Genomic DNA, 27,188 nt, shown 5'->3' with positions numbered 1-27,188 from the left:
GTTTGTAAAAATACTGTTTTGAATGTTATTTAATAATTTGAACCTTGTTTTTAAGTCAAAGGTGTTTAAAACCATCATTATTTTGGAATGCTTAATATGTAAACTTAACTTTGGCATCAGTAAGTAGTTTTTGGATTTTGATAGATAATTGACTAACTTTGCAACGTTTTATAGCATTATAGCCAAGAGAAATGTTCTAAAAAAACTATATAGCAAAAATCCAACTGTTTGAATTTATTTGGAATGTTCCTAAGGGGTAAAAAGTCAAAGTAATAGAAATTATTACTTACTAAAAATTCATAATTATATACCATACTAAAATAGAACCACTAGGAGTCAGAAATTGTCTCAAAAATTAATTTAATGCAGAAAGACAAGATGAAGTTTAAAACATTGTTAATACTTCAATAATTAAACTCATGTTAAAAAATATGCATTTTCACACAGATTGCTAAACTTGCACGGATATCTAAAAGCCATGGTACAATAAAAAAAAATTTGACATGTACAATTAAATTTACAACATTATATATAGTATAGTCATAACCGCATCCCTTAAAGGTACGTTACAATTTACAATATGTATTCATCCGAAACCCCTAGCGTCTCGGGGATAAATGACTGCAATAAAAATATACAATAACGATCCTAGAACATGTGCTTAAACAGTTAAATTTTATGAAATTATATTACAACCTTAACTACCTCAATTACGCCAGCTCCCATTCATATGAAAGCGAATGCAGAAAACCTCAGAGACAAAACCATCATGTCAGATCATGGAAGGGCGGCAAAAGAAGATAAAAGTGAAGTCCCGTTTGAACTGTGCTAGTCTGAAAGTTAGAAGTTGGCCATCTACAATGCCGAGGAGCTCTACAAGCTGACCTCCAGCGTGACGACCATCGCTCAGGGAGGTGTCCTGCCAACACCTTGGCCATTCTCCAGCTCATGAGGATCAAGAGGAAGGCGTTACAATTTGTGTACTCATCTTTTCCCCGCTCCAGACTCCAGACGCCCACTCGACGTCCCGAGACCGATTGACATTTAGATCTATTTATTTTTTGTATATCATTATCATCATGATCCTATTATTATTATTACCCATGTCTTTATAAGCGCCCTAGGGGTAGTATTTTACAAAAATGGTGCTATAGAAATTATCCAAATTATTATTATATTACCGTAATATCAGGTTTAATTTCCAGTTAAACTAGCGAAAATAGGGTTTTATATTGAACAGATAGGCTAATTAGGTAAGACTAGAGGAGCCACACAATATGATCGTCTTCACAATGTTTACAAACACGATAATCACACATTGACGTAATGCTTTACTTACCATATGTCTTGGTTTGGAAAAAAATTGCAGATTTTGGATCCTAGACAATATTTCTGTACCCACTTTTTCTTCAGCTGCCTTCTCTGACCACCAGATATAAGCACCTTCCTAGAACTCTCCAGCATACTCAAGAGGGTGACACACCCACTTTAGGACTAACTTTTCTAAAGAATACATATACAACTCATTAAAAACAGATGGAAATATACAAATTCGTAAATTCATGAACGTACATTCTCCTGTTCCTTTGAAACACTTGCCGGAGTCTCCGTCTCACTTGAATCTACGAAAGTTTGGCAAGAACAAAAAGTGAAACAATAATTTAAACTCTTTACCTGCAGCTAACCACACAGCCTGTGACGCCTTTGATAATGCCTACTACGCATTTGGCACACAGTTTGTGCCAGCACGGTACCAAATATACAAACCTATTTTTCTCTGAACTGAATGATAACATAGTAACAATTTTTTATTCATAATATTGAAATGTGCAGAAATAATCAGGAAGAATAATATTTTTCGTAGTAACATAATAAAATTAAGCCATTTTGATCCTGTTAGCTGCCGTAGCCAGACAAAAGATATACAATACAACTTGCTCGTACTGCAAATTGTGATAGTAAGTTGCGCTTGTTTCAAGAATTAGAGACACATAGTAGAAATGTTTGTTTTTAAGTATTTATATATTATGCAATCTTCAAAGCTTTCTAATCAAATCAAATTTGTTGTGATGAAAAAAATCAATGATTCTCATGAAACATAGTAGAAATAGGTGTTCAAAATAATATTAACAAAATACGTCAATTGCACCATCTGGTTTGAATGTCCCAACACGGGGATAGAATTAAACATACATAATAATTAATACCAATATGTACTATCAAAAAGACAAAGCAGTAAATATGTATTGAGGGTAAAATATAACAAAATATCGTACATTTTATAGTGAAAAAAAATCCCCATGTCATGATAAAGCTTTAAATTCACATTCTGAAAAATTCTCTATTTAAAGATGTTTATTCAAACCTACATTGAAAATTAAATTCTGTCAAATAAATATAGGAACTGAGTCAAAAAAAAAAATAGCTAATCGATTATTCTTCCAAATTTATTGAATCTTCCTTAGAATAGACTTCTTCTGAATCGATATATTTTTTTCTGCGAACAATCCAGTAATCAGTGCACTTTTTGTATGCATACTACAGAATCAGCTTGAGTTCTTTCTGCGAATTTGGTTTTACATCTTCAATTGAGTCAAAAGGAGTTCTATGCCGGTGACCATTGGCTAGTTTGCATGTTATACTCATAAACACATGTCTTGTCACCAATTACAATACGCTCTATGATGTGGGGACCATTCTGACTCGTTTCAGCATGTCCTTAGCCAATTGAGTTAATAATAATAATAATAATAATTTTGGATGATTTATATAGCGCCATTTTCGTAAAATACTACCTCAAGGGCGCTTATACAGAATGGATTATGATATGGAAATGATAATGATAAAATAATATATAATTATGAAAAAAGTTGTCAATCCACTGAGTCTGAAGGGGGCAGTTGCTGCGTTTGAAAAAAGTCAGCGCCTTTGGAACAATCTGCACTGTGACATGTCTCATGCCCAAAACATCCACCAATATCGTTCAAACCAATTTGAAAGAAATGTTAAGTTCACATGAAAGGTCTCTCAAGCTTTAACCACCTTACTCTCGCTTATTTTCCGAGTTAATTCTGTAGAAAAAAGTCATCTTTTTTTTCTACAGAATTATGAAAACAATGTTTATTGTATTCATACCTGATTTTATTGCCATAATAGGTGCTTTTAGGACGGAATTGATGTACTTTTTCATTAGCGTGTTCCCTCTGTCTCGCATTAAATATTTTTGGCACAGGGTAAGCACAATGGTGTGGAAAAAAGGCGCGTATCACGTACGCTCGTATGTGTGGTATGATTAATAACGATTTTCAAACACTAATTTCTTCACTTGGTCGACGTTTGTTTTCAGTATTCAACGTTGAAGGACGTCCAGGACAGGGCAGTTCTAAACACTTCACGACCCTCTTTGAACACTTTGTACTATTCAAATGGTCTTGTTGTCAATTAGTAGTCACCGTAGGCTTTTTGCAATATTTTCAACATGTCTCAACTCGAAAACTAGACTAGAAATTTCATTTGAAACACAAAATTTTAGACAAATTCTGGATTCAGTTTTTTTTTTTCCATAGTTAAAAATCCCAACATGTACCCGAGTACAACCAATGCCAGCAAATAATGACAAATTGCACTCAAACTTTGTGTCATTGTAGGGTATTTGTTAAAAAAAAAAAATTTAAAAATCATTTACATGAGCCTTTTAAATTACTCAGTCCTGGTATTTATTTGACAAAATGTATCTAATTATTCTGCAACATATTACAAAAGTAATTTTCATCTAAGAAAATATTTTATTCAGCTATCACATAATATAGTATGATTACATATGTACATAAACATCTAAAAGGATTTACTATCAACCTGTTAAGTTTAAGGAAAAAATAATACTTCAAAAGACACAAGTTTATTTGACATCTTAAAATACAAAATTAATGGAAATTTATTTGAATGAATGAATGATTGATGAGTTGACTCCACTAGATACAATAATCACTTCCTCTTCCTCCTGTGATCACTTTCTCTTCCTTCTTTAATGTCCTCCTTCTTCCTTTGCTGACTTCCATGTCCTTTACTTCTATCTTCATATCTACTGCTCCTATCACCACTTGATTTACGGTTATGTCTGTTTCGATTCTCAGATGTCCTCGATGAGTGTTTGTCTTTATCATTATCCACTTTCTTTTTAATTTTAGGTGGTGTTGATTTTTTTTTCTTTTCTGTTGTTTTTTTCTTTCGATCTGGTTCACTTTCTGAAGATCCATCTGTATCATCATCTGGAATAAAAAAAGAAATAATCTATAATGACCATTTATTTTCTATTTTTATTTCATTTTAAATTTTATTTACGGCTAAATTCGCACTTAAGTGGTGCATAGGGCACTGCATTATTATGATGTAATTTAACTCAATTGGTAGGGCGATTGTCCACTACCCGGAATTTTACCGTCCGGCAGTCCGGTTTTGAAAAATGAAAGCGACTACGATAATTCAGCGTGATCTAATTTACGCGCAACGTGTTCACGCACCGATCAAGAGCTCCAATCCGAAGAAAGATGGACAAAAGCACAAGCCAATCCAAGCCAATCATCGTTTTAAAATGCTAACTGACGTGCCGGACAGTAAAATTCCGTGTAGTGGACAAACGCCCGTAGGGTGATCAGTCCTACCCTTGAATTGTGGATTTAGTAGTGGAATATATTTGAACACAATATAATTTTATCCAAAATGGAGGATCGGAAATAAAAATAATTACAACTTATTTATTGTAACTGCAGACAGTTGGTAGAATTCCATATTGAATTGTTGGGTTATATATCCAAAATAACACAAGGTTTTTGTTGGATTGAATTCTACATTTATTTATGTATATCTTAATACGTGACGAGTTTCGTTTTCTTGGGACATTATCAAACACATTCTTAGGACATTATTGTGTTTGATAATGTCCTAAGAAGACGAAACGCGTCACGTATTAAGATATACATATATAAATGTAGAATTCAATCCAACAAAAACCTTGTTTTATTTACAACACCAGTTATATAATACAACACCAGTGATCTAAGGAATGCAAATATTTAATTACAAAATAATTACAACAGGTTCCGTTAGTGGTTAGTGGTTCCGTACCTTTCAAAATAATTACAACACCAGTAATCTAAGGAATGCAAATATTTAATTACACATTTTATTTAAAAATCATAACCCAGTTTTTACCAGAAGATGATGATTCACTTGAAGATGATGAATCACTTGACGAAGAACTGGAATCATCACTACTACTGGAACTGGAACCAGAGCCTGAACTAGACTTTTCATTTGTTGCTATATTCATTTGCTGTAGTAAAGCTTCAGTCTGCAAAGTAATTATTGTGTTACATAAAAAAGGGCAATTAATACTATATTTGTGTGTACTACATGTGTGTGCTTGGATGATTTCTAGATTTTTTTTAAAATTGATACATACTCGTTAATTAATAAATTAATTTAAAAAATATATTTAATGCAAATTTTTAAACCATGCAAATTACTGCAAAATAACGCATTTGTGCACTATTTTAAATAACGGCACATTATATTTATTTCATATTGCTTTCATCATTATAAAATTAAAGAATAATTTGATTGTTATCTAATTCACAAATTACATAATTCATATTTACAAATAACCACTGCTTCGAATAATAGTAATATTGTAGCAATGATATACAAAATAATACTTTTTTTCCCATTTTTAATGGAATTCAGTAAAAGTCAATGGTTTCCTAGTGTTTCATACAGACGTTGTAAAATAAGTTAAATAAATAAATACAAAATTATTATATGTATATTACAGATAACTTACCTTGGGAGTTTGCTTCAAATGTTCACGAAGTTCATCTGTTAGTCCTCCCAACCCTATTGAGGTGAAAAAGTTTATAGCAAAACGAGTATTTTTAGGGTTGTCTCTTGGAAATATCCCCGAAAACGGTTCCTGGAGCGTTCTGAAATAAATAAAGGCAACATGTAATATCTAACTCTTCTTGACCGAGTTACTGTTGTAACCCTTATAAATGTTTTGCAACTATTCATTGTAGTTACTTATTTATATTATTTACATATTTCAACGGTTAATACTCTGAATTACAGTGATATATTTGAAATTAATATATCTTTACATAATATGCAATTTTGTAGGACAATTTATATAAAGAAGGTGATTTAGTGCAAACACTTACGGATCTTTTAATCGTTCATTTAGTTTGCCTAGACCCATGTATTCGGCCAGCTCTTGGAATAATATTTTAATGAATATTCTACTGGAGCTAGTTGTGTCCTCTTCATTTAGTTTCACACAATCGAGAGCATCCCAGCTTATTGCATCCGTAAATAAAAGGTGAGCAAAGAATTTGCTTATGTTCCTTAAACGATTTGTATCCAGTCTGTGGGCAGTGCCATAGGAATCCTTGAAGATCTGTTCAAACGGATTGACGTAGATCCGGTTGATTTGACAGAACCTCTGCGCTAGTAATCCATAGAACTTTTCATAGGTTCTTTGTTCAGCGCAACAGTCCAAGAACATGTGACAAAGTTCCATCTCCTGTCCCGGTTTGAGTTGCATTTTCATGAGTTTATGAGCGCACTCTTCGAAATCCAAACTGGAATGAATAGTCAAGTAAATAGTCCTACGCAGGGCAATCAAATTAGTCTCTGTGTTATCTATAATGACTCCATCTTTTTGTGTATTTTCTTGATTTTCTTCTTCCACTTCTGAACCCGATTCACTTCCGTTCTCAGATTCATCATCAGAATTTGATTCTGCGTCGCTTCCGAGAATTTCTTTAGATAGCTCTTTGTATTTTCCTTCATTCGCTTCATAACTCGGGTCAAATTTAAAAACATCTGAAAAAAGGTTAATGCGATATGATGAATATTTAGTCTAATATTAAGTGAATACAGTCAAAGCAAAAATAGAACTTACTTAATATATCTTGCGTGTCTGTCACTTCGTCGAGCATTATAAGATGTGTAAATTGATCTTCTTCGGGGACCAACTCCAATTCTTCTAATACAGCCGCATGATCTTTGAAACCGTCTTTTCGGACTTGGAACATAACTTCTATCATATATTGGACGCGCTTATCCAACTGACCTTCGTGTAGAATGTTTCGTAACATTTCGAAAATGGCATTTATCCCTTTGGTCGATACTTCGGTCAACTTTTGTCCGCACTCCTTTAAGAAAGCTATGGCCACTTCTACAGAATCATCTGTAGGACTCTCGACCAACAAAGTCAATATTTCTAAAGCTAAGATTTCATGCGCTACTTTTTGATTCACTAAATGAGCTATAAAAGTGGCAGCAGAAATACATATGGATTTATCATTTCTCTTAAATCCTCTCTTGAACTGCATAACAAGACGTTTCAGGAGCAGTTCCCCAATATTAGGGAAGCGGGAGTTGATGGCAGACACCAGAGCGGCGTAGACATGGGTGAAGGTGGGCGATGCTGCTTGCGCTTGGATAATGGAACGACAAAGCAACCCTCTCCCTCGCACTATATTTTCTCTTAACAATTCTTTGATGATAATTGCTATATTCCCAGTATTAATTTTATTTATATAGCCATGGATTGATTTTTTTAAAGCTTCCCAAGATATTCTTTGATAAGCAGCTGAACTTTTATCAGTAATTTCGGCTTGCATCATCCGTAGCCTAGCGGGAGGAATGTAGGCTCCACCTGTCTTGGATGTTAAAACATCGTTTTCCTTTTTAGGACGCACAGGGACACTGTTTTTAATTTCCTTTTTTTCTGCCCTTGAGGATTTCTCGGGGTGATCATAATACCTAGACCCAACTTCATACTCGAGGTCAGCGTTTTCACTTTTATTACTTTTGTCGACTTTTTGATCGTCCCAATATCGTTTGTAAGTTTTTCTATGTTCCTCTCTAGGGACGGAGTACTTATCGTCGGTATAACGACTACGTTTGGAATCATAAGGTAGTCTTTCAAAGTTCGGGCTTTTGCTACGAGATCGTCGTGCATATTTAGACCTTTTTCGATTCGATTTCACAACGCTATCTTTCACAGTTTTCGGTGAAGAACGATCCCTTTTTTGTGGATGTTCACGTCGACTATCACGCTTTCCGTTAACGGGCGATTTACTTCTCGACATTTTAAATTAGATGTATTAATATAATATATATATATAAATATACTTCGAATTGTTAAATTCTTAATTGAAATGAAAATATTATTAAAATTTTAGAATAAACGCGCGCTACCCTATATTTTGATTTTAGAAAATTCTGACATTTTGCCTCGACTAGCGACGTAAATTGCAAACACAGACTAACTAATTTATATAATTGCAAACCACCACAGACTAACTATTTTATATTTTATATTTTTTATTGCAAACCACAAATGTCACCAAAGACAAACTAATTTATATAGATGTCACACATTACTAAAATCAACAAATGAGACCAAAGACTAACTAATTTGTACGGGTACCTAAATGAAACTCAGACCTGCTCAGACCACAGAACCATATGGAGAGATTTTCTAACTATATCGATTGTATATATCTAACCAAATCTAACGCTACAAAGTAAATAAATTATTAAATTTACAGTTGTATGTTTTTATTTTCAAACTAGCAATGCATTTTTTGCGACCTCCCGGCTAGGTAAACATACATTCTCTATAATCTGGGAATGAAAAAAAATCCCAGTCCTTATAGAGCATCCAATATATGTGAGCGAGTTATCAATATATCGATAACCTCCCTATAATTATTAAGAAAATATTATTTTACGCTTGGCAGGAATATTAAGAAAGTTTTACCCAAATCAAACAAGATATATTTTCATTTACTCCTTCATTATCAGAAAAAAAACCTTGGTTCTTCAGGATATCTCTAAACAAGGCGAATCAACTCTTGATAATAGTTCTTTAATTTTAAAAAGACATTAAAGAGGAGAAGAAAATGTGAAGCTACAAAATATTTCAAGACATAGTGGAATATTTTCTATACACGTGTTAACATATTCGTAAATACATACGAGTATGAGGGGCCATCCAGTTTATTTTTTATCCAGATGCTAGCTAAATCTTATTTTTGAGTGTGCAGTAAGTTTCGTTATTGTTTTTGTTTGTATTTATACTGTGGCATCGCACTACTTTCTAGAAACACACTTAACTTTATATTTTTACAGAGATAGAACTTCGCTGTCACCGGAAATTATGGATGAATCTAAAGTCAGGGATTAATTTTTTTCTTCTTTTTATTCCTTTTGATGGCTTTTTACCCTCCTTAATTGTTGAGCCCTAGCCAGTGTCGAGCTATTTTTCATTTACCCTTTTTACATTTGACTTTCAAGAGTTAGTATTCCTGTTAGTGGGGTTAGTTTTAGTAGTAATGTTAGTTTGTTTAGTGAGTTATTTTACATTTATCATACACCTTAACAAATTTATACAATTCATTTAAAAATATTTACAAATTATTTTATGTACAAGTTTGTCAGGGGAGGTTAATAAGGTTAAGATGTTAGTGGGAATTGGAATGTTAAATGTCTGAAAGCAAGCACGGGTAGCCATCATTTAACGGGCACCCAAAGAATATGTGATCTAGATCCTCCTCTTCAAGACTAATTAGTCTCCAAATTATCGATGTGTGTACCATCACCCCCACCCCTAACAATTACTTGGATAAGATTTTTTTAAATATGCATATTGTAATTCACGCGTTCAAAAGAGATTTATTTAGAGCTCTTCATGCCTGTGAAATAGTAAAAAGAGCAACAAAAAAAATTATGGCTAGTTTTAAAAAATGCGTACTTACGTCATTTAGAGTGAGTAGAGATTCCACGGGCCGTCTCCATTCACCCCAAATGACGGTACTAATTCGCATTTGGAAGGTTATTTGGTGGCCATCACTAATTACTTGTAAGTAGTAGTAAATTCCAGAAACAATATTTTCACTCGCCCATTTCTCATCGTTTCTGTGCTTTTCGACGTGAACATCGAGTTGAGTTCAATAATCTTTGGTCGAGTTTGGGTGGAAGAGGATTTTTATTAAAATTTTCCGTCGCTCCTCCAACACGAAAATGGCTGATAGTGAACCTGTGGTCTTCGATTTAGATCCTACAATAGAAGATGTTGCTCCGAAAGATATTGAAAGGTTGTTGTGACATCCACGTATTGTATCAAATTGACATTATTATATCATAAAACAATGACAACGGCCCATGACTGATTTAGACTATAATAATATCGGTATTATTCAATAAATCGGGTTTAAACCCACGAAATATTCATCGTTTGTATTCTTTTAGGGAGGCTGAGGACAAGAAAGAACATGGTAACCAATTGTACATAGTTAAAAACTACAAAGCTGCACTTGTACAATATACTGCAGCTATAAATCTGTGCCCAGACAAAGCTTCGTATTATGGGAATAGATCAGCTTGCTATGTAATGCTTGGACAATATAGAGATGGACTGGAAGATGCTAAGCGAGCTGTTGTTCTGGACAGTGGGTTTATCAAGGGTTATGTCCGCATTGCCAAGTGTTGTCTCGCCTTAGGTTTGTTTACTATTCTTTTACAATACAATCTGCATATGCAAGTATGAATTTACCTTGACATTTCAAATACTGATGGTATGTTAAGGATTTATTGAATTTAAAAAATAAAGTTATTTGTATAAATTCAATGTTCGATGTAATAATATATTACTTTTTGCTATTATTCACTATTTTTAAGTGCAGAGGATAAATATATAACAATTGAAGTATTTTATAAATTAAGTAGGAAACAAATGGTTTTTAAAACAAGAAATGTTTTTGTAATTTTTTTTTGGTATTCTGTGTAAAATACTACAATTAGTAAGTAACAATTATACTTATATTTTGTATTTTAAATATTTATTTTGCATTGTTAACTTTGTGGTATGTTACTTATACTTGAAAGTTTTGGTACATGGAATTGGGTACATTTGGTACATGGAAGAAACATTTTTGGCAATTAATATATGATCTTTGACCAATACTCGACAAAGAAAATACTACATTGTTATTGTGGTGATAAAATACATAATATGTTATGCTGTGGTTATAAATTTGATTGTTTTTGTAACCTTGTCTTCCAATCTCTAGTGTAACATCTTATCAAGAATATTATAGCTTATTGTGTTACTTTATGCACATAGTATTGCACACTATTCAAATAATAATGAAACCATTTTTTTTACAATGTCATATAAATATATCTCCCTGCAATAGAGTCTGAAACATCGATTAGAAGTACTTACAATACAAACAATGGCATAATATCCTTTAAAACAAATGACAAGGTTTATATATTTATTTGCCACTTCTAACGTTTATTTTTTATTAAGTATTCATCTACATTTAATTAATTTGTTCTACTCCATTATCTTACTCCAGCAGATTAATATGTTTTAAATGGTAAATTAAACATTTATATAATAATTTTCAGGTGATCTGGTGGGAGTGGAGCAGGCCATTGCTCGTGTTGGGGAGTTGGGGGGAATGGAGAGTGTGGCTACAGAAGTGTCCGCCCTTCAGGAGGTGAAGCGCCTTCAAGAAGAAGGGCAGGTTTCTTACGATAAAAAAGACTTCCGGCGAGTGGTATTCCTGATGGATCGGTGCCTAGAATACTGTCCCGCAAGTTACAGGTACAATAATACTTCCAATATTGATTTTGCAAGCCAGATATCCAATTAACCACTTTATTTATGCATTTTACATACCAAATATGTACAGCATATGTTATACTGGTAAGACTAACTGGAAATATGTTATTATTTTTTTATATTACAGCAGTGATCACGAGAGCTGCGATCGCTACGGAAATTGTCATTTATTTATAGCTGAATAATCTTTGTTTTGTTTAGAATAAAAATTCTTAAATCGGAATGCTTGGCGTTACTCGGACGATGCCAAGAATCCCAGGAGATAGCCAATGATATTTGGCGAATGGATAACTCTAATGCTGATGCGCTGTTTGTTCGTGGAATGTGTCTCTACTATCAGGTAATTTATTATTTTGAATTTATTTCTGTTAAAACTACTATAGCGTCAATAAAGTATTCAATAATTGATCAATATTTGTGTAATTTAGGATAATGTGGAACAAGCCTTAAAACATTTCCAACATGTACTGAAACTGGCTCCAGATCACCGTAAAGCTATGGAATTTTACAAAAAAGCGAAACTCCTCAGACAAAAAAAAGAAGAAGGTAATATTTTCTTTTTATTTTACATTTTCTGTAAAAATATTTGTGTTTCACTGAGTCGAACATAGCTTAATATATAACAAAACAAATTATCCATATTTGAAGTCAAATTGATTTTTATTCGAGAAAATAAATACGGAGCAATTATATTAATTACACCGAGGTCATAAATCATCAGATTTATTTTAATTTCTGTGCATGTACTTTTTTTTAATATAGAGTGGCGTTGCACATGAAATACATTGCATTTGCCAATGTCAAGTTAATTGAATATTGTTCTTAATTATAAAATGTACTTCAAACGAAAAATAGTGCATGTACTTCAAACGAAAAATATTTTCCTAAATAATGTAAATATATACTTATTCTCCACTCTTTCTTATTTTGCGTCGTTGTTCACAATGCTAAGGATTGTGACAATCCTCTCTCCTTGTCCTTAAAACATTTTGTGTAGTTGTCCTCCACTTCTTCCATCACACTTCCATCCGCATCGCTATCTTATCATTTTGTTTATATAACATCTCTAATACACACACACACATATATATATATATATATATATATATATATATATATATATATATATATATATATATATATATATATATATATATGTATGTATATATACATGTATATATACTCTCTTTTCCTTGGTTAATTTGTTTGAAATAAAATTGATTTTAGGTAATGAAGCTTTCAAGATGGGCAAGTGGCAGGATGCGTATGACCTTTACAGCGAAGCCTTGGCCATCGATACACACAACAAAGTTGTCAATGCCAAACTATTCTTCAACAAGGCGACCGTTTGCTCCAAGCTTGGCAAAATCAAGGAAGCAGTCCAACACTGTTCCGATGCCTTAAACCTCGATGAAACTTACCTTAAAGCTTTGCTGAGACGAGCCAAATGTCACACAGATCTGGAGGATTACGAAGAAGCCGTGAGGGATTATGAAAAAGCTTTGAAAATGGACAAAAGCCCGACTAATAAAAGACTTCTTCACGATGCAAAAATTGCTTTAAAGAAATCTAAACGCAAAGATTACTATAAGATTCTAGGTGTTGAAAAGACTGCATCAGAAGATGAAATTAAAAAAGCGTACAGGTAATATAACCAACCAACTTTATATGTACTCTGAAAATTATTCTCTAGTTGATTATTACTTTTATAAAACTAAGTTTTTTTTTATTATTGCTTGTATAAACTCTTATTTATTTGATTATTGCTTGTATAAAACTAATGATAATTTTTGATACACAACACGTCTGAGTTTTTAATCGAGGTAAGAATTTGGAAAAATAATGTATTGTCTTTTTTAAATTCCTCAGATGACTAACTTCTTGCAAAATCGAATTATACATATCGCTCACTCCTTTCAAGAACGTCATAAATCAAAAAACTTGATTTTTCAGGAGAACGTTTTTAAAGTTCAAACATAAAATACAATGCATTAAAAATAAATATCGAGCCAATTATTAAACTTTTTACTGTGTAAAAGATCTTTTTAGGTAAAACCTGAATATTTTTTCTCCATTTGAAAAATATTTTGTATATTTAAAAAAATAATTAAACAATACCTTTTCTTCAAAATGCAAAAATAACACTTTCTGCCCTGTAGCGGGTAAATATTAAGTTAAAAATATGCCTCTTTTGCTGGGATATAGTACATTTTCTGGGCATTACGAAAACATGCACAACTCAAAATTGACAATTTTTGATTTATGACGTTCTTGAAAGGAGTGAGCGATATCTTGTCATTAAAATATAACTAACAGAATGTGTACATTTGTTTTTAATTCTTTTAATTAAACATTTCCTTCCCTATTACAATATTCAATATTCTATTCCACTAAGTAGACATATTTATTTTCCCTATCGCATGAAAATTTTACTTACATTTTTTGTTTGTTGAATAATGTATTTTTAGTTAGTGCTTTGAATACGCTGTAGGTCGATGCAGCGCTACCATTCATAGAATGATATTTGACACATTACTGAAATGATACATTAATTTGTTATAATAAAATACCAACTTCATAATTTTTTCCACATTTATTTTATTTGATTAGTGACTGGGTTTTGTCGTTACCGACATCATCAGACATGGGTGGCTAGACAAAATTCTATGTTATATATATACAACAATGCAGGGGTTGAAAACCATGATGAATTTAAATAGTATATTACTAAACAATATTATGCCCCTCCAACACATATGAGTACCTAAAGTGGCTATAAATTAATTATTGCAGGAAACGAGCTCTCGTATTACATCCGGATCGTCATGTCGGTGCTTCAGAATCAGAACGCCTAGAACAAGAACGGCGCTTCAAGGAGCTGGGAGAAGCTTATGGAGTTCTTAGTGATCCCAAGAAAAAAAATCCCTATGATTGTGGACATGATTTTGAACACGGAGAACAGGGTATGACATATACTGATTTTTCAATCTGTTTCATTATTGTTTATATGACGCTTGCTAGGATAGATAACCTCAACTGATTGCTAAAAAAAATAGGTTGGAAACAAAATATCACACCTACTTCAAGGTTAAAATGCAAACCCACATCTTGGTGACTGAATATGTAATATAAGGCTGAATAATATAAGTTTAGCTGAAAAATATAAGCGACTTGTTGTTTTTCAGAAATGGATCCAAACATGATGTTCCAGTCCTTCTTTGGTGGCGGGGGCACTCCCTTCAATTTTGGAAGTTCTTCAGGATTCCCGGGCGGAGTCAGTTTCCAGTTTGGCTAAAGCTTTAGTCTCAGTGGATACACAATCCTGATTTAATTGATGGTTTTAACAATTTTTAGTATATAGTTTCAGTTTTTGGCAAGAATAATAATTTAGCCAAAATGGAATTTTTTATATAAGAACCTTTTAAATGTTGTATATTATGTACGATTATTGTGAGAGAAACAGTAATAATTACTATGTTTATTGAAAGTGACAGTTTTTATAAAACTTAAAAGCCAGATTCAAGAATGTTGTGGAAATGTACTTGCCACAGTTAATTATGTGCCGTTGGAAGAGGTTTTATATATAGATTCATGTTTATATTAAAAATGTGTTTATAGACACTAACCCTTTTATGTTTTTAATTAGTGTTTGTTTTCTGGCAATTAAAATTGTTGAAATACAGATAAATTTGCAACTTTTCTAAAAAAACTGATATGTATATTAATTAACAGATCAGCTTCTGAAATAAAAAAAAGGCCTGATCCATATAATTACTGTTTATTACAAATTATAAATTATTTAAATTCTGATATTTTTAAAACTACTTCTAGTATGCATGTGGCGTTGGTTGGAATTCCAAAAGCCATTGTGTTTATTTACGGTTTAAGTTAAATAGCTCTGTTAAATTATCATTTATATTACTTTCACTAAGATCATATTAAGACCCTCGTCATTATTTTATTGTTTCTAAATACAAGAGGAAACTTGTTTTTTGTAATGGGATATTAACACATTCTTGTCAGGAGCCGTTTAAACATGTTTTATTAAAATTACAATTTAAAATCGGGAGCGGACAAAACTCGGTTTATACAAATTAGCAGTAGATGCGGGAAACATTGAAACACAGGCTGTATAAATGTACCTGTCGAATATCGCTTATTGTTACACCTCGAAGGATATACCTACCTGCTTATTCTTAAAATTTTATATTGAAGAGACACGAGGATTATAAAAAAACTAGCACATTTTCATTCATATGCAACCTTTTTTAGTTCAAAAGATATAGCTTTTTTATACCAAACCTGATTTTGTATGCGAAAATCAAATAATTACTCACATTATTGCAAAATTTTGGGGGGAAATACCTTGACACGGTTATGTTAAATAACTTTGAACCCAAGTGAAATGTATTTTTTTGGATGTGTGTATGTATTATTTTAAGTGTACTATCATAGACAAATACCCGGATCACTTTTAGTAAAATATTTATATTCAAATGTGATGTTATGACAGTGTATGTCCCTGTATTGTTTATACGATGTACATAAAAATTTGCCTGTGATAGACACAATGTATATTACCATATTTTTAATAGTTTATTTCAACTCTGCTGTCATATAATTTTCAACTACCAAGAACTATACTTCATAAAAACATTTATTTTTCATTAAAGTGGGTTGTTTTTCTTTTTTTAAAGTTTTACCTCGTAGTATCAGACAGTATTATAGATGTTTTATATAATTTCACAATATGTATATGCATATGGTCATTTTTCCTTTAACCCTTACCACTCTAATGTCGAGTGTCACTTGACATAGTCTAATGTGTCTTTTTGTGGATAATTTTAAAACAGTAGGCTTTTTTTTACTTAAGTTTTTTTTTATAATTTATATTTGAAGCACTACCTTTGTGATTTTCATTTTTATACTTAAAATGTAACTTTGTTTTAAAATCACTTTAAATATTTTATTATAACTTAATCATAATGTCTATCGGTTTCAAAGCTAACTGCTTCTTTATCAAGACTGATTAATACTAAAACACTATCTTAACTTAACGAAATTCAACAACGGACTTTTAGAAAAATTAAGTTATTAAATATGTTTCCAATCACTCAACATCCCTGATCCCTCTCGACTGTGACTGCTAATCAACACAAAAAAATAAAGCCACTTGAGATCTACCCAAGCTCCTTTGCGTAACCGTCAAAATATTTTTAATTTTGTTAAGTAGATAGTGTTTTAGTATTAACCAGTCTTGATAAAGAAGCAGTTAGCTTCGAAACCGGTAGACATTATAATTAAATTATAATAAAATATTTATAGTGATTTTAAAACAAAGTCACATTTTAATTATGTGTATATTTTTTTTAATCACGATTGAAAGATATGTTCTAGAATCGCACTAAGACACTTTAGTACCTAGTATGATGGAGGGATAGACTATGTTTTGGGCCGTGCCTGACCGCAGGTAGAGGCGCAGGTGTCAGTGTTAATAAAGAACAGTAGTTGTTATCGCACCATGCTGTCGTCAACATCTTATCTCCAACTGTGAATTATCGTATTTGTTTTCGTGCAGACTCACTGAATGGATTATTTGTGATATTTATTTTCTAAAGCTTGATTCTGTATTAGTGAAAAAATCATCGGTCCCATAATGTTTAAAAAAATTAAGCGAAATAGTCATCCCGGGATTTATTTTGAAAAATACCATACCAAAAGGAATTATAAAAATTAGAATTAAGAATTATAATGTAGTTCCATGTAATAACTCATACAATAAAAAATTAAGACAAGTAAAAAAGTTTTATTTACAAATAAAAAACAATTTTAGCGTGGAGCTGGTGGAGTAAAAATCAATACAGGCTTGGAGTGGATAGGGTTAATGTAATTAATGTTTTACTTAGTAAATACCCTATTTATAGAAATAGTGGTATTTACTAAGTAAAACATTGATTAAAAATGGATAGATTTTTCCACAAAGTGACTGCCGATTCAATAAATGAAAGTAATCAATGTAGCTCAACATATTTTATGGTATTTGTTTTGAAATATAATTAATTTGTAATATGTACGTAAAATAATATTCGTATCTCACACTATGTTTGATTAAAATATATGTGTTACAGAATAATACTTATTTTTTAGTCATTGTGAAAGATTCATTAAAAATCATAATCTCATCATTGTTTACATTGTCATTCTTTGATGCAGTTGAAGCTGACATGCAAAGCCAAGAGGAATAATTTGATTAAATTTAATAATGCTTTGCTTAATATGCAGAGAATATATTGCTTACTTTTTTTTAAATTTACTCTGTTCACTTACTGACATTTGAACAACAAAGCAAAAAAATTGACACTTGACATACTATCAAACTGAGAAAGAAGAATGTCGAATACATAATATTATGTGCATAGTATTAAGAGTGATTATATAATGTATTTTCATGTTTGTAGCACTCCGTATAATGCATTCTCACTTTACATATTGATAGATCAGTTGTGCTAATCAGTTATATGTTTTCTGATAATTTTGTATTTTTATCTACCAGTAAGGTTTTTATTATATGTAATTCTAAAATATAAATCCGAATAGAGATAATTTTCTCCTGCCTACAAAAAATGCAACTGAAATTAGTAACTTTTTATTTGGTTTTCTGAAATACTAAATTATAAAAAAATTAAATTAAAATCTAATATTTATTTTCATCTAAATATATCGTGGGTATACATACTGGCAAAAAACGTTAACTCTAAAATCCCTGTTATTTAAAGCTTTTAGTCTGAATAAATTACCCGCTACTAAACTCAAAGTTGAATTTACTTTTAAAACCACATGAATACAACTATTTAGTGTATTTTGCCGGTTTATATTCTTGACAGTTTTATTTGTTAGATTTTCTTAATTACCTGTTAAATATGTTGCTTTTCATTTTTAAATGAGTATATAACACTTGAAGATTGTTTATATCTTTTATTGACAATGTCATTGGCACTTGCTACACACAATCCTGTAAAAGTGTATTTCAATTGTATTTTAGAAGTGCATATGTAAGTTAGCAACTACGTTACTGAATTTTGATGAAGATACACACTTTAAAGAGAGGAAGGCTTCAATTTGCGCTTAAATATTTTGAGGGAGTGTCTGTGATCTCTAATGTTTGCACAATTTACCAAATATCAGGATTTTCGAAAATAATATTACATTCCAATTGTTTTACTTATCATTTTCAGTACTTTAATCCTCATAATATAAATAAATTGTTTTACGATTGTGGTACAATGATATACCCAAAAGACAAATAATTATTTATCTGAAATGCATTTAGTATATCCTTATGTCTTACGAATATTAATATCCTCACGTACTTGATTTAAATTGTTAAAAATCTAATGTTTTTTATTTTATTTATCTAATTTGAAAATCGTACTCATGTTCAAGGAGATTTACATAAAAAGTCATCAATTTTGGCTAGTATGACCGTGTTGATCTACTACATATATGTTATCGAGCTCAGATATTGTTGGTAATGTTTATTGTTTCATTTTAGAATAAAAATAAGTTGTTTACTTACAGTCTCATAATTAATTTTGTAATATCAAAAAGGAAAAAGTCATATTTCTAACACCATCAGAGATGACATGAACATACTGCTTACCTACATACACAGGTGCATCACTTGTATGTGGAGTATTAAGTACTTCCAGTACTGTAATGTTACATGCATTTTAGATCTATATCCCTGGATGGACAATGCAAATATCTGTTTGTTAGGTCAACTATAATGGTGTTAGTAATGATATGATATATTTCTTACAGTTAATGCTATTTATTGGCATTCAGTTTTTGCATGCTTTAGACTCCAACTACAAAAACCAATGTGCCTCAAGATATTACATTATTATTCCTATAACAATGATTACTATGTATGTAAACCGTCTTAAATATGTATGTTCTACACTTAAGAAGTCCCCGATGAGCAAAAATGATTAGAGAAAGAATGTTATTGTAACAAAAGAAGAATTATTTCATTAGAATATAAGAAGGAAATATAGAGGTTTATTAATTGGGTAAAAATTTTGACACATTTTCAGTTAGTATCTAAATACTGGATAACTTTCTTTAGGAAAGCTAGATTTATTACTTAGTGGGGATGGAATTATTGTGTAATTATCATAGCCATTAAAAAAAGTCCTATGGGTTTTCCATACACAATAATAATTTATGATTTTGGCGAATCTGATCATTTGGGTTATCGTCAGTACAGAAAATTTAATTATTTGTATTGTATCACTGCACTGTCATCTAGTGACAAAATATAATAACTTAACTTCTTGTAATTGGCAATACCCATACTGATTATCTGTCATACAAAACATAGCAACCCATCTTTAACACATGTGTGTATAATTAATATGCTCCATTAGATATAGGCCAGCTTGATAACAACCATATTTTAATATTCCATTAACTGTTTTCTCTTAATTAAATGAATAAATAAATATCGTCTACCTACCTACTTCATGAACATTTTTATTCATTTATTTTTATCTTTGAAATATTTGCTATGAAATCAATTTATTTAACACCATTAATGTCTTATTTTAATTCAAAATGCTGTCATATTCATTTTGGCAAAAAATGGTGTTTTACATTTTTTGTAATACAATTTGTCATAGTAAACAACCTGAACTGAGCCAAAATAGGTTCAGAGAGGTATTAAAACAAATAAGTATGAAAAAGTTCCCAAATCATAAATTTCTAATTTGCATTATTTTCTTATAAAACTATAGAAATAGTGTTCCCACATATATTTTTAAGCAGTTTTTTTTTTCTCAATATAAAAAAAAAACGAAATCTTACTTATTTTACTATGAACATTTTTTTACATAACACATTGGTTACAGTGTATACATATTTGTGCATTTCAGAAACCTTATGTTGCGGTGGTATACACATATTTGTGCATTTCGGTTACCTTCAACATCATAAATTAAAAAATATATAAACACTTCTGTCATCATTCTTGCAAATCAAAAATCGCCTGTATTAAATTACATTTATCTAACAAACTTCACCGTAGCCAATGTGTAAAAATGTAATTAAGACATGTATACAAAAATATCTTCAAACACTAGAACCTGGACATATGCATTTTTGCTTATTTTTGGAAGAAAGTCCTGGTTAAATTTAATTCAATTTGTTATATAGAGGTGAAATGAAAAGAAGCCTCCATTTTGATGTTTGTATTGTACATAATATACTAAAAGTTTCGACAGTTATAATTTATTTTTTAAGTTGATTATATAATGTTGTTGCAAATAATGACTATTGAAAGATTTTGCTTTATTTAAGATATTATAAAACCAGAATAAACTTGCCATTTAGCAATACATTTCAAGGTGTACAATTTATTTCGTATTAGTACATTTCCTGAATATTGATTTTTTTCTTAATCTTTCTTCTTTTTGGAAACCGTTCTACTTGGGATGTTTTGGAATCTGCAAAAATGTGTAATTTATCTGTTAATATTGAAGTATTAAAAAGAAAAACATTATAACATAACTTATAAAATATAAAGTGCAATATAAGTATTTAATAGTTTTTTTTCCACAAAAAAGTATAAATATTAATTAACACTTGTATCATACACACTCACTTCTTCATTTTAAATTCTTTTTTCTCTTCTTTCTGTGGTTTAGGTTTGGATTTAAATGACAAGACATACTTTTTTACCAAATCTACTTTATTGGTCTCTGGTGGACGCATTTTCTGCTGCCATAAATCTCTTTCTTTAATCCACATGCGCTGGTATTCAAATGCAAGTAGTAAATACATATTAGCTCTTCCTTCCTAAATATTTAATTAAAGTATAATCAATACAATGTAAATACATGTACAATACTCGTAAAATGATATTTTAAGTTTTTCATTAGCTAATAAATCGGTACATAAAATCTCAAAATAATTTATAGTATTTTTATTAATAGCTGTAATGAGATGAGAAAGATATTAAGGATTAACCCTTGGTACTCCTTAATTTCTTTATTATTATCATTATCTTGTAAATCAATTACTTAACTGATTTACTGAATAAATAAATAAAAAATTATCTTACATAAGTTCTGTTTTGGAACATTGTAGAGTGTGTTATATATATAAACACACACATATATATATATATATATATATATATATATATATATATATATATATATATATATATATATATATATATATAAATATATATATATATATATATATATATATATATATATATATATATATATATATGTATATATATATATATATATATATATATTTTTTTTTTTTTTTTTTTATTTTTTTTTAAACCCCTTATCCGCACCCCAATGGTGCATAGGGCACTGCTTCATATAAACACAGTGTTATCTTGATCGTTAACACATGAAGGAAAGGTGATCAGCCCTCCGCTTCAGGTACCAGTCCAGGGTAATATTGAATAAATATTACAGTGAAAAAATCACTAATATTTATTTGACCCCCCCTGGAAATCGAACCCGGGACCTCCAGAACGGTAGCCGAGCGTGCTGACCATTACACTACAGAGGCGGACAAAATATATATATGTATAGTGTTTATATGATGCAGTGATCTATGAACCATTGGGGTGCGGATAAAGTGGAGTGCCCTATGCACCATTGGGGTGCGGATAAGGGTTTGAATATATATGTATATGTATAGTCACAAGATGAATCACTTACCATAAACTGCCATGGTGCCTGTTGGTACTTATAATAATCTGAAGAAACTATATATCCATAGTAACTAGCGTTACGTATAGGTGTTGTCCGTTCCCATTTCAATTTGCCCATTTGTAAAAGTCTTGAAACAAGTCAATCTTATATAATTAACGCATCTAAAAAAACCTTGAAAGGAACTACCATAATATAACAAAAATGAATATGTTCCTAATTCCAATATTATCTCTCTAAGCATGAGTAAGTACCATCTAAGCTTTGAAAAACTATTTAAGAACTTTAGTAAACGCCTAGTTCAGAAGGGCGGGAACATACATTATGTTGATCCCAGATATATCTTTTCCCAAAATTCTTGGGAACCAAACAGTTATCTGATTTGCGCACATAAACCTCAGAAGTATTTTCTTAAATCCCTATAATAATAATTATATACACAGGTGTGTCAGTTTGGACTGAACAATATAGTACGTATATTAACTATCATAGTATTAATATTTAATAAGAATGTAAGGCTACGAAGAAAGGACTAAGGCTGAACTAGGAATAATCGAAAAGATTAAGAAGAGTTCTTTAAGGTGGTATGGACATATGGGGCGAATGGATAACGAGATACTAAGAAAGTATATGTGGCAAATGTGAACGGGAAAACAGAACGAGGATGGCCGAAATAGACTTGGCAGATCAGAACCTAAAATCTAGTGGTGTCAAAAGTCTGCGTAATTGGAGGGCATGTCGCTCACTCCTTTTAACAAGGTCATATATCAAAAAGCTTGATTTTTCAGGAGATCGTTTTTAAAGTTAAAAAATATAATAAAATTGATTCAAAATAAATATCAAGGCATTGAACTTTTTTTTTTTTATTGAACTTTTTACTGTGCAACAGATCTTATTAGGTAAAACCTGAATATTTTTTCTCCATTTGAATAATATTCAGTATATTTAAAAAAAAAATAATACCTTTTCTTCAAAATGCAAAAACAACACTTTCTGCCCAGTGGCGGGTAAATATCAAGTTAAAAATGTGCCGCTTTTGCTAGGATATAGTACATTTTCGGAGCATTCCGAAAACATGCACAGCTAAAAATTGACGATTTTTGATATTTGACATTGTTGAAAGGAGTGAGCGATGTATAGAGGTGAAGGAAGCGAGGAGTGTATGTAGGGATAGAAAAGTGTGGTGTTACATCGTCTCTGCCTACCCCTGTGGTGAAACAGCGTAACGGTAATAATAGTTCCTTTCTGTTTCCTGGCCGTTCCATCGAGCTTATCTTGATATTATTAAACCATATCCGCTCTCTAGGTGGAGCATATGGAGTCCACAAACTGTCTCCATGCTTTTCTGTCGGCTACCAGCTCCCTTGCATCCTTCCAAGTCAGATCCGCGTCCCGAAGTTCTGACGAGAACTGCCGACGAATTGTCAGCAGTGGTCGTCCTGGGCGGCGCGAACCTGATGCGTTGTAAAAGAGGCAAGCTTGATTAAGGCTCACAGGAGGCATGCGGAGTACATAGCCAAGCCAACTGAATCGCCTTTTCTTGACCACAGTTGTGACCAAGATTTGCTGCGTCATATGCCTTATCTCTTCATTCCTCACAAAGTCAAACCACCACACGCCTAAAATTCTACGCAGATACCTATTCTCAAAGCTTAGTACACGGCTGCTCTGGGCCCTTGTAAGGTGCATGTTTCACAGCTGTATAAGAGAACAGGAGCAATGCAGGTATTGTATGGGCGGCATTTGATCTTCACCGAGTATAAATCCGATCTCCAAACAGCCTTCATACTGTTAAATGCGGACCCCGCGAGTCCTAATCGCACTCCCAGTTCCTTTTGAAGTCTGCCATATGTTAATATACATTGACATAATATTAAGTTACCAAGGGGTAATTCGTGCGACCAATTAACTGTTATACAATCGCATTTCATAGTGAAACACCCTTGAGGTAGTATTTTACAAAAATGGCATTATATAAAGTGTCCAAATTTATTGTTATTCATTCTGCATGGAGTGTAGTTTCATATTTTTTGTATAATTCTAATTATTTGCAATTTAAAGATATATATTTTTATAATACATGTCTGCCCCACCTCCTTAGTGTAATGGTTAGCGCGGTTAGCTACGGTGCTGGAGGTCCTAGGTTCATTTCTCAAGGGGGTACCTCGATGGCGTAATTGTTAGTTTGGCTAGTGCTGATGTCCCAGGTTAAAATATATCATTTATCTCAGGGGGGTTAAAATACGTACATATTAACGATTTTCACCTTATCACCCTGGACCATATCACTAAGATAACGTCATCAACAATATACTGTGCCTTAGTGGAGAATATGAATAGAAAAAATAATGAGCATTGCACTCAGCAAAGCAGTTGTCAAATATTTTGACTATGAATATTTAAATGTAATGAGTAAACAAACATGAGAAAACATATTCAGAAAAGCATGTCAGGCTAATTGAATATTGTAAGAGAAAATCTCACCCGAGACTCAAAAACAGGCTCCAGAAATGTTCTCGAGATGCCCGTCACAGATGAACCCGGTTTTACAGCCTAAAGATTATTCTCTATCGCAAACACTTGAGCAAATAATGTACCCCACTACGATTAACTTCTAGTCAGTCTGCACGAGCAAATTACAGCATTAAAATGTTTAACAATATTTTTAACATTTTCCAACCATAATTGATAAAATGTGATCATTTTAACCTTTGATATACAGGTACGCATGCAAATTTTGTGAAAGTATAATGTATTTTTTTTTTAAATGCTAATCCAATAATCGTGTAACCTAAGCTTAGGAATGAACAAATCGTGAGGCAAATTACCATGGGTCGGAAAGTAAGAAAAGAAGTTTTTTTTTGGAAAATTTTTATTGGTTTTTTTTTTGACAATCTTCGAGAAATGTCAGAAGCTGCTCCAGGCGGTTGTTTAGAGCTTTCACAGAAGTAACTGCAAGATGTTATCACGACTGCACCTGGAAAAAGGAGAAAATAAATTGAGCACACGGAATACTCACTAACAAATATTTTTTGTCTATCTTGAATGAATTTTAGAACCAGTAGACAGACGGGCACATTTAGTATATTCTAAAATGTTATTTGCACTCGAGAATATCAAATTAAACATTAGTTACTGACATTCTTTTTTTAAAAATCAAAATTCACTTGTAATTCAATCAACAGCCTAATATAGTAAGATTGTTAGAAAAATAAGTGCCTTTCCACCTTAATATTAAATAAATAACAACCAACTGATTTAGCCCGGACCCAACTCAGAAAGTGTGCATCAACTAGATCTCAATATATTGTAAAATAAGAAAAAAATATCGCACCAATAATAATACTAAAAATAAGCATACAAATTCATACAAAGCTTTCAATTAAATAACATTTTATCAAAGGAGATAAAAAAACGTGTCAATTTCAGCATTTGAAACAAAATTATTTTTTTCTGTTTTCGCCTCACCCCATTGAATAGTTGAAAATATCGATTTTCAATTAATGTAAGTAACTTTGAAGATCAGATATACAATGATTTAAAAGGAAATCTTACAAAAGAAATACTTTGCAGATAAATGTCTGGACGCTTAGTACCAATAGTTGATCTGCAACGTTTTGGTGTGGAGAATCCAATTAATATACCCAAAACAAAGCTTCATCCTTCTCAAATGTTAGAAAAAATAGGCTTTATTCAGGGAGGAAAAAATTAATACGTATCACTAACCTTATAGACTTAGTCACAGGTACAGCAAGACGGGGAATAAACCTGGAAAAAACATACAATGATTACCAACGTAATTGACAAATCGCAAATAAAAGAAATTATCACCAAGTACACATCTCCATTTGCTAGAATCAAATAATTTAAAAAAAAAGAACATGTGGTAGCATATTCGAAATGTGCCGGCTAAGCACTTCAAGGACTGAATTGTAGAGATAAGTTAATCTCTTCACAGAGAAACCTTCAAAAACATTTTGACATTCCACTAATGAGAATAATATATTATAATAAAAGAAAGTGACATGGTGATTGCTGACATTTCTATTTCGGTATGGCGTCTTAAAAAAAAACACAAAAAACACGTGGCGGCAAATTCTTTGGGCCAAAGCGTTACACGCTTTAAGAAAAACGAACTGTAACACAATATAATACGAGATATTTACCTAAATTTATTTGGACCTCGCACGCATCTTCCTGCGTTTACGCTTCAACCTCCGCATACGCTTCTTACGCCACTGAAAATAACAGAAAAACACAAAAATAAAAATACTGCGGGTCACGCATTTATAAAAGATGATTAACGCTAACAGGAATCCGAACGATGATAAATACCTTAGCCCTCATGTTTCTTTAACCTCGAGGAAAAAACCCGGAGCAAAAAGAAACCTTCACACGAGCCGATGGCGTGAATAGAAATGGCAGAGAAACCGACAAGGTTTCCAGAATTTGACGACTCGAATAGATGAGAAAGGGAACAGGAAACGGAAACCTATATAAAGTATGGTTGGTATTGCCACAGAAACGAATCGAATTTAATATATGCTTTTTAAATCATTATTATAACCTACTTAATCGATCGAACGAATGTGAACGCAGCCTGCTAAAAAAGTAAAGGGGGATAGTAATTTAAACATTACAAAGGGAAATTTTATGGTAAGTAGTAGATACGGCGTTCTACCCTTTCTGCCCACACCTGCGAGGAAACGGCGTGATGGTAGTAGTAGTGTAGTAGATATGTCGCAATTCATTGAATA

The 27,188-nt window shown here is 31.8% G+C and overlaps 3 protein-coding genes and 1 long non-coding RNA gene across 4 annotated transcripts; 1 reads left to right on the top strand and 3 right to left on the bottom strand.

Annotated features, from left to right (window-relative positions):
• Positions 1 to 3,882: 3,882 nt before the first annotated feature.
• On the bottom strand, positions 3,883 to 8,326 carry ncm (pre-mRNA-splicing factor nucampholin). The gene is made up of 5 exons (XM_088261899.1): positions 6,956 to 8,326; positions 6,213 to 6,876; positions 5,840 to 5,978; positions 5,212 to 5,350; positions 3,883 to 4,268 (listed from the first exon to the last, which is right to left on the bottom strand). Exons 1-5 carry the CDS (start codon positions 8,148 to 8,150, stop codon positions 3,985 to 3,987), a joined length of 2,421 nt encoding a protein of 806 aa, XP_088118025.1. The 5' UTR covers positions 8,151 to 8,326; the 3' UTR covers positions 3,883 to 3,984.
• A 1,671-nt stretch (positions 8,327 to 9,997) lies between these two features.
• Positions 9,998 to 15,680, top strand: Tpr2 (Tetratricopeptide repeat protein 2). The gene is made up of 8 exons (XM_088261483.1): positions 9,998 to 10,160; positions 10,315 to 10,565; positions 11,479 to 11,677; positions 11,897 to 12,035; positions 12,124 to 12,241; positions 12,923 to 13,340; positions 14,489 to 14,658; positions 14,881 to 15,680. The coding sequence occupies exons 1-8, from the start codon at positions 10,087 to 10,089 to the stop codon at positions 14,988 to 14,990; spliced, it is 1,479 nt and encodes a 492-aa protein (XP_088117609.1). The 5' UTR covers positions 9,998 to 10,086; the 3' UTR covers positions 14,991 to 15,680.
• A 5,250-nt stretch (positions 15,681 to 20,930) lies between these two features.
• Positions 20,931 to 22,640, bottom strand: LOC148313526 (uncharacterized). Its single transcript, XM_088261494.1, has 3 exons — positions 22,441 to 22,640; positions 21,357 to 21,550; positions 20,931 to 21,198 (listed from the first exon to the last, which is right to left on the bottom strand). Exons 1-3 carry the CDS (start codon positions 22,549 to 22,551, stop codon positions 21,150 to 21,152), a joined length of 354 nt encoding a protein of 117 aa, XP_088117620.1. The 5' UTR covers positions 22,552 to 22,640; the 3' UTR covers positions 20,931 to 21,149.
• A 2,634-nt stretch (positions 22,641 to 25,274) lies between these two features.
• LOC148313525 (uncharacterized) lies at positions 25,275 to 26,854 on the bottom strand. Its single transcript, XR_015837660.1, has 4 exons — positions 26,767 to 26,854; positions 26,598 to 26,669; positions 26,158 to 26,199; positions 25,275 to 25,408 (listed from the first exon to the last, which is right to left on the bottom strand). It is a non-coding gene; the product is annotated as an uncharacterized LOC148313525 (long non-coding RNA).
• Positions 26,855 to 27,188: the final 334 nt, after the last annotated feature.

This window comes from Brachycentrus maculatus, unplaced genomic scaffold (genome assembly GCF_059751285.1).
Source record: "Brachycentrus maculatus isolate JH-2025_06_01 unplaced genomic scaffold, ASM5975128v1 h1tg000010l, whole genome shotgun sequence".
NCBI lineage: Eukaryota > Metazoa > Arthropoda > Insecta > Trichoptera > Brachycentridae > Brachycentrus > Brachycentrus maculatus.
Note: the sequence above shows the minus strand (reverse complement) of the source record. Positions and strands in the feature narration are given on the sequence as shown.